The sequence below is a fragment of the Poecilia reticulata genome, linkage group LG8 (assembly GCF_000633615.1).
Source record: "Poecilia reticulata strain Guanapo linkage group LG8, Guppy_female_1.0+MT, whole genome shotgun sequence".
Taxonomy (NCBI): Eukaryota; Metazoa; Chordata; class Actinopteri; order Cyprinodontiformes; family Poeciliidae; genus Poecilia; species Poecilia reticulata.
In genome coordinates this window covers 10,247,573-10,255,708 of record NC_024338.1, presented here as the reverse complement: position 1 = coordinate 10,255,708, position 8,136 = coordinate 10,247,573, and the positions used below count along the sequence as shown (strand labels likewise).

Here is an 8,136-nt window from a genome sequence, read left to right as displayed (position 1 = left end):
GCTCCGGCTCCTTCCCCACCAGAGAGGTGACGTTCCACGTCCCGAGAGCCAGCTTCTGCAGCCGAGGATCAGACCATCAAACTCGATTAATTAAAATTTGACATAAGCTTGTATCCTTATTTTTTCAACAGTATTACTATCACGTATTAATATCAGTCCAATTTTTCCACATTTGAGCTTCCCTAACAATTACTTTTCTGTAGTTAACCTGAAGAAAAGTTCTACAAAAATCTGAAATTATATTCAATGTAATAATAAAGAGGCAGCCTCACAAATAGCCTGCCAGTTCCCAAATTTGGGAACCTCTGGTTTAAACTCATAGAGAGATGGGACGTAAAAAAAATCTATTACTGTATCTCCAGGCAGCAGTACATTTTATTTTATTTTATTTCCCTTTGGGAGGAATAAAATATTCTTGAATTTGAGTTTTGTGCTTTTAAGCTCAGAGCTAACCAGTCTTGTGCCTCATGGTTCCTGTTATGTTGAGAGTAAAGTCTTCTCGCAGTGTTTGGCGTGGGCAGTATTGGGCCAGACGTTTCTCAGTAGCGTTGAATATAATCCTGTTCTATGTCTGTAACTGAGGTTCTTGAACATTTATTATTCACTTAAAACCTCAACATGCGCTTAGGTTTCCACCTCAACCGCCCCCTAAAGCTACCAGAGCTCTTATCTGTGCAAACCAGTTTATTTTAATAAACTAAAGTGTGAAATGAACTGTACAGTTCCAAAGGCTAAACGAAACAAAGAAGTCACCCCTACGTGTCACTGCAGTATTCGTCTTCACAGCAGGACAGAGAGGTCCTATGGTAGCGGCTCTGACCCGGCCTGACGGTGTTTTCGAAAGAGGAGAGAACGGCAACGTTTGTCAAGTCCTGCAAGGACAACCATGATTTTCCGGCTAGGTGAGTTAAATCGACTTCGTCACCTGGAGCAAGGACAATATAGGCCTGTATGCATTATTTCCTCCCTTCTTTTTGGGATGGATCAAATTGTCCATATCTGGGGGKTTTTTTTCCATGATGGGAAATCCACCTATGCCTAGTGCGAAATATAAATACTCATATTATTTATTTGTAGCAATGATAGATCTATATCCTGTTAAGTCAGAACGTTTGTTTATTTCACCTTATATTGTGGGTTAAACAGCAGAGCTGAGTTTGAGGTAGTGAAAAACCAAATCCACTCAAACAGGCAGAAAAGATAAATGTACAGATGTAAGATTGGAGCTTTGCCATACTTAAGTTTTGTGATTTTAAACCTGAAAATGATAAATATGTTTTATGGGTTTTCTTTTCTCATAAATCAGAAAGTCAGTTTTGTCAGTTTTTTTATTTTGCTGCTTGTTTGCAGGTGGGCGGTTTCTGGGGAAATTAAAAAAGTGAAACTACTGCGAGGCAAATTTTTGCCTTGGATTCCCTGAAGAGGTTTATTTTGTCCTACTGATAACAGTGTATGTAAAGGTGACAATAAGAATTGTTAAAGCTCAATACCCATTTTAATAATCAGACTTATATGACAGAAATACAAAATTACCTCAGTGGATAGAAGGATGGAAATTAAGACGGAAGTCAAAAGGAGAAATCGAGCTTCTCCAGATGCATCTTCTCTTCATAATAATAATAATAATAATTTAATTTTACACTTGAAGTCCTGTATAATCAATAAGTCAGTTGTTCTCTACAGAGCACTTGGCTTTATGGCTGCAGGTTTGGTGCTCCTCAGGGCCAGATCTTTTAGCTGTAAGACTGTACTTTAACCTGTGATGAAGTCTATAGCTAGTGTGGCTTTTCCTGTCTTTACTATTTTCTCCTACTACTCTCCATGCATATATTATTAGCAATTCCTGCTCAAATTAAGAGTATACTCTCTTTGTTCTGTGTTTGCATTGAAAGTAGTCTTACTGTTCATCTTTCCTGTATGAATCCATTGACATGGCTGTTACTGCCTTTAACTTTATGTCCCATTGAATGTCCTCCTGTCCCAGTAGTTTTTCTTCTGTCTTTCCTTCCTGTCCACTCACACACTGTCGCACACACACCACTCATTCTCAACCAGGTTGTGTTCAAGAGTTCTTCCTGTTAAAAGAGAGTGGCTCCTCTCAAACAACGGCCAATGTTTGCCAGTCAGAGCCAGGGGAAGTGTCATAGCGCTGTCAATCAAGCTCATGTATGCGCTGCTAAATATGCTAATGGTGGAGAAATAACTCAACGTTGCAGCATAATTTTATATCCACCGTCATTGGTGGCTATGCTAACATAGCCACCGATGACAGCAGGATTGACCCTCTTCCTGGCTCTGATTGGTTGTTTCTGACAAAGCGGTGCATTTCTGCAGTTAGTGCCGAGTCTTATACGCCACAGTGACACCTTTAACAAATAGGTAAAATACAAATTTTGATAAAATACACATGCTGCAGCATTAAGCCCTATAAAATTAAATTAATTGTGAACCAGTGCTAAATAAATTGGAACAGAACTTTTGTTTTTGTTCAGTTTTTTTTCTCTGAAGGAGATGAAGTGGAGTGAGCTGGATTCCATCTCTGCAGGAGTGACACCTGAACCAATGCAGCTTCATTAAATCTCCCCCTCAGGTCCAGAAACAGCCCCAGTCTCTGAACTACAGAAGAAACTCTCCTGTGTGCAGCTCCTCGCGTTTCGGCATCAGGCTCCACTAATGGCTCCTTACCCGCACCGCAGCAGGTTAGACAGACAGTAGAAAGACGAGGCTATGCTTCACTGAATTTCCCCAAGAGAAATAAAGCGTTTTGTGAAAGCGCGAGCCACTGGTAATATATCTTTTAGGATTGTCTGTTTAACCTAAAAAAAAAAATCTTTCGGTCTGTATTTTGTGGGACACCTTGCAGCAGCTTGGCGTTATTAACTGAACAGAAGGTGAACCCTGCCACCTGGTGGACAGATATAACATATAACTAACAACACAGGTGGGCTGGAAAATCTTTTTCATTTTCCAACACCTGATGTGAAAAAATCTCAACATTTGTGTGTGTATTCATGAACCTCCTCTATGCATGCATGACAACATGAAGTAGCCTAAACAAACTCAATGATTTGATTTGAAGACATTTGACATCTACCAGGCTATAAAATTATTTGTAACACAAAGAAACAAACAAAACAAAGGATTTGGAGAGGCCTAGTCAAAGTTGTGACCTAAATCGTATTGATATGTTGTGCTATAAATCTCATAATCTTCTGTTGTGGCTACATAAAAAAATCTGGTGAAGAAAAACGGGCTGAATTTTCTCCACAGTGATGTAAAATGTTTATTGGTACACACACAAAGAAAATATGCATTCTTTCATTTGAACGGATTATCTTAATTCATCAAAACACTCGTGAGTCGGCGTTTAAAACCTACTGAGAATCGCTGCATTTGACAAGAAACACCACAGGAGTTTCAACGACCTTAATTCACAGATAGATTTACAAAGAAATACCAAGGAAAAAACAAAAACCCACATTACACAAACAATACAAAGTGCAGAAGTATATAACACTGTTTTGTTCTTAAATAAATCGGTAAACAATACCTATAAATATCTGGTGCAATCTGCAGTTTCACAGGACGGATAGCAGCAAGCAACGACGAACACCGGCGCGATAAAGGGCGACTTGTTCAGTGATACATTTCAGCGGTCGGGTTGGTGTGTCAGTGAGCTATAGAGAAGGTGGGGAACTCTCAAGTTCTCCTGGAGCATTTGCGTCCTGATGCAGGAGAGCGAGACTAAGAATGGCCGACCCCAGTGGCTGCTGGGAAAGCGAGGGTGGAAGGTCTGTTTATTGCACGAGAACATGAAGCTTAATGCTGGTTTAGACCCTCGGGAGATTCTTGCTTCTCGATACTGTGCTCGTAGTTTGTGTTCATGCAGAAAAAGGTTCTGAAAAGACCCTAAAGTCTGCCGTCTAATGAGTGTACTGCATCCCTCCCGCACTAATGGGCACCCCTGCTAAGGATATTTAAAAAGYCTTGAAACGAATTAATCTTTCATCGCAGGAGAATAATTTTACACCCTTTAAGTTTTAGTACATTTATTCAGTGTAGAACATTTAGAAATATCCCTTAGCTATCTTTAGATCAGGACCTTTAACCACCACAACACCCTGTTTGTCTGGTGGTGAAAATGTGACATGACTAAAGGCCCAATTCACTTCAAAATGGGGAAGGCAAGAGAGCAGGTTTAAGTAAGGCAGATCTTGAAAAGTTGGTAAATAGCAGAGTTTGGGTTTTCTCTGCTAAAGCAATAATTAAAAAGGTAAAAGCAACAGGACAAAGACTTGCCGTGGCTCACAGTGAGAAGTATGGTAAGGGAGTTAAAAGAAAGCCACGTTTCCTTAGCAACCATAAGTCGTGATCTACATGCCAATCAGTCGCCTTGGAGGCATCCCAGGAAAAGAGCTTCCAACCTTTACAAACGTAAACGTGTGGAGTTTACTTGACACTGTGGCGAATTTATCAAGAGTTGTGTCTTCGGTTCAGATGGGATTGTGATTAAAGATTAACCAAACGATGAAGACAAAAACTCCTGGTGGATGAATATTTGGCTAAGCACTGCATGCCCACTGTGGAGCAATGGGTCGGACTATAGGAGAATCTGAAATGTCAGAAGATTTGAATCTAGTGACTTTTTTGGGGCAGAAAACTGAAATTGAGCTAACGTTGGGTAATTGTGCAGAACGATGATGAAGAGAATTTGGCCACAGAAACAGTTGATGGGACACAAAACTATCTTTCTTCCAAGGCCGTCTCAGCCCTGAGACCTAAATCCTATAAAATAAAAAACTAAATTGTGGGGTGATGGAACCCTGTCCAATTACCCAAAAGGGGTTCTTCAAACATCCGGGTCAAGAGTGGCCAACGCTAAAAACACTCCCAATTCCCAATCGATTTCTCAAATTCTTTTGAGTTTGAGAATATTTCTGCTTCGATAAAAGATTAATTTACTTCACCAGGGGTAGCAGTAAGTGTGTGGACGGACGCCGTGTTGTACTCAAAGCGGTGCATCCCGTGTGTTATACAATAAGATTGTAGAGGGTGTTGCTTTGTGCACTAGATGTGAAATTCATATTATTACATCCTATTTGTTATATAGGTACTATGCCAACTTTACACAGCCTTATGGAGGCTGAGAGTCTAGACTGTAGTTAGGCAGAGGGGGATGAAGGCACAGAGGTGTGCTGAAGTTCAAACACACTCTGGTGGCTGTTAAAGGACTCAAGCAGGTTATTGTTGAGAGAGCAGGATGGCAATTTTAAAGAAAACTCTTCATGTATTGAACACAAACAAAATGGAAAAATATGGAGTTATTTCTATAGAGGAAAATGTTTAAGTTATTATTATTCCTCAACAACATATTGTGCGTCAACAAAATGAAAATATAAATCAAAACAGATTACAGACACATACAAAAATAATGTTGATTGGACATAAACTAAAGGCTAACAAACATGAACAAGGTGCAAATATAGAAATGTGACCGACTTAAAGTCAGGATGACTTTACCAAATATTATAAATACATTTAAAGAATAAACTCCAGTGATGAATAACATAGTCAAATGTAATTTTTAACACTTAATTTTCAATGGAAAAATTTGTTTCAGAGTAAAACTTTCAAGGATTTTGATTAATTTATCCATTACAAAGTGGAATTGAGCTCCTTATTTACGTCACATGAAGACTTTATTACGCAATTCTTCATCTTATACCGAGAGTAAATATCAGAATCTGTTTCCTGCATTAACTGATTAAATATACATTCTCATTTTTTCCCTCATTTTCATATCAGACAATGATAACTTAGGTAAATTTTTTAAAAAAAGTACAGTTTCCAAATGAAGATTGTATTTATTGAGGGGGGAAGGTTATCCAAACCAAGTTGGTTTTATGTGAAAATTGAACTGCATTGATTAAATGCTGTGTTTTTGTTTGTTTCAATTTCACAAATCGCACAAAGACCAAAAACAAGATGCGTCGCCTCTACTGTCAAATCACTGGCATGCTGTAAAATCTCTCAGATGCGAAAAATATTTCCCCCTGAAGTCAGTGGTCACTTATTATGCAGAAAGAATGATAAACAAAGACGGGAAACAAAAGAATTAAAAGAGATCAGCAACACTGAAAGAGACCTGCAGAACACCGGGCGGCTCCATCGGGCGGTCAGATGTTTCTCCCACCGTTGATGACGTTGCCTCCGGGCGGGGCGATGTGGATGGAGTCGAGGATGGGTCGAAGGATTTGGCCGAACGGTCTGGAGGATGGGACAAAAGAGATTTTATTTGAAATAAAAAGCAAACTACACATCAATGACTCCGTCACAGAAATTAAACTTTATAATTCACAGTTCATCATACCAGAAGCCATTTAAATGTCTTGTGATTAAGTTGAAGTCAATTTTAAGAAATGCAGACTCTAAGTTTACCGATTTTAGTGACGGAAAGTCGAGAAGGATACACAGAGAGAGATAAATAGAAAGTGTTTGGATTTCAACCCATAACTCATAATTTCACAACAGTCACATCCTGAGACACTTTAAATTGACTAAAATCTGAGATTTATTTATTTTTTCTTACATTTACACGTTTGATTATTAAAACCTGCATTTATGTGTCCTAAATGAACATTTACCACACACACAAACACACTCACTCATTCATTGATTCATTATCTACACTGCTCATCTCTGCAGGGTCAAAGGGCAGCAGGTCTCTGTCTAAAGGACCAGAAAGAACGTGGACACGTCATGCAAAAAGAATCTGTGCTCGGAATCGAACCAGGGATCCAACTTCCAAGTTGATTCAATTTTGGCTTTAGGGAAATGAATGCTGCAACATTTATGAAAACATTACCAATGGAAATCCCTAAATATACCCTTGACATGTTTACTTTCCTCACTTTTAAAGGCTCTGAAAGTGGAATTGAGCTTCTTATTTACGTCATTTTAAAAATATTCTAACCTGGGTTAGTTGGCTTTATTGACGTTTTAGAATAAACTCTCTATACTCGGCTTATCTGAATCGTGTTTGTTCGCCTGGTTTGAATGCTGTCTTTTGTTAAACAAATAATTTAAAGTGGAGGAAAAAGGTCTTAACAGATGTAAACAAGTTGCAGATGACTAATAACTAATTATCTTATACACATTTTACATATCCTAACTTTCCTAAAATAATGGCCCAAGTCTTTTTTTTTTTTTTTTTGCCAAAAGTGATTTTGGCAACAACAACAACAAAAAAATCACTTTTTTAAAAATTTTTTTACAAAAGATGTCTTGGGCAAAAAGAATAAAAAAATTTAGCAAAAAGTGGCGCAAGCTATTATTTTAGGAAGTTGACAAAATGTGTGTAAAATAGTATGTTACATATAAATAGTTATATATAATTGCCTTTTTTTAATCCCTGTAAGAGAAGCTCTGGGTCCTGTCTGTAGCTGGGAGCAGGTCACACTGAATCTGTGGGAAAACTCGTGTCTTAGCTGTGACTGGCCTTGTGACTGAACCAAAACTGTGTCACAAGTTTAACTATTAATGACAAGAAAACTCCCCTCAAACCGCCGTGTCGTTCCAGGAGAATAAATCAGGTCTGCTTATCGTAACTCAAAACCGTTTGCTCGCTCCGGTCTTATGGAAATCGTCATCACAGCTTCTGTGGAAGCCGGTCACTCACGTGGAGAGGACCTCCGACGGCAGGTCTGTGATGTACGACGGGATGGTCCTGCCAGTCAGGAACTGGGCCACCTCGTTGGTGAACGTGTTGCAGTTGTGCTCGAACAGACGATACCTGTCGCCTCTGAGCAAACAAACAAGAGAAGGTTTGAGATTTATCATCTTAACGCTGAAGTCACGAAGTCAACTTCAGAATAGCTTCACTGCAAAAGAGGACAAGATGGCCCCCAGGACCTGTATGTTGTTTCTCCCAGAGAGGAGAGGTAGTCCATGAAGATCTCCTCCGTCACTTCAGTCTCGCCCAGCTCCACCACCGTGTCTGGAGGCCCCAGCATCGTGCCTCCCTGACATAAACCACACAGAGAAAAGCGCTTTGTAACTGAAATGCCACGGGAACAACACCCCGCTCATTTAGTTTTTTATTTTTCTTTCTCAAGGCCAAACTGAAAGCGGGGAAGA

At 39.3% G+C, this 8,136-nt stretch overlaps 1 protein-coding gene and 1 long non-coding RNA gene across 3 annotated transcripts in view; one reads left to right on the top strand and one right to left on the bottom strand.

Annotated features, from left to right (window-relative positions):
- Positions 1-2,776, top strand: part of LOC103468564 (uncharacterized) — a 4,386-nt gene extending 1,610 nt beyond the window's left edge. The window contains exons 2-3 of one of the 2 annotated variants that reach the window (XR_534235.2): positions 790-902; positions 2,493-2,776. This is a non-coding gene — a long non-coding RNA (uncharacterized LOC103468564). Of the gene's footprint in view, positions 1-343; positions 903-2,492 lie in introns of those variants that run through there. The other variant, XR_001776890.1, reaches the window with a different exon arrangement.
- Positions 2,777-3,254: 478 nt separating this feature from the next.
- The window catches only part of desi1a (desumoylating isopeptidase 1a), a 6,865-nt gene continuing 1,983 nt past the window's right edge, over positions 3,255-8,136 (bottom strand). The window contains exons 4-6 of the mRNA XM_008415699.2: positions 7,912-8,021; positions 7,679-7,801; positions 3,255-6,267 (exon numbers count right to left, since the gene is read on the bottom strand). Of these exons, the coding sequence (XP_008413921.1) occupies positions 6,177-6,267; positions 7,679-7,801; positions 7,912-8,021 (324 nt within the window). The 3' untranslated portion in view covers positions 3,255-6,176. The remainder of the gene's footprint in view (positions 6,268-7,678; positions 7,802-7,911; positions 8,022-8,136) is intronic.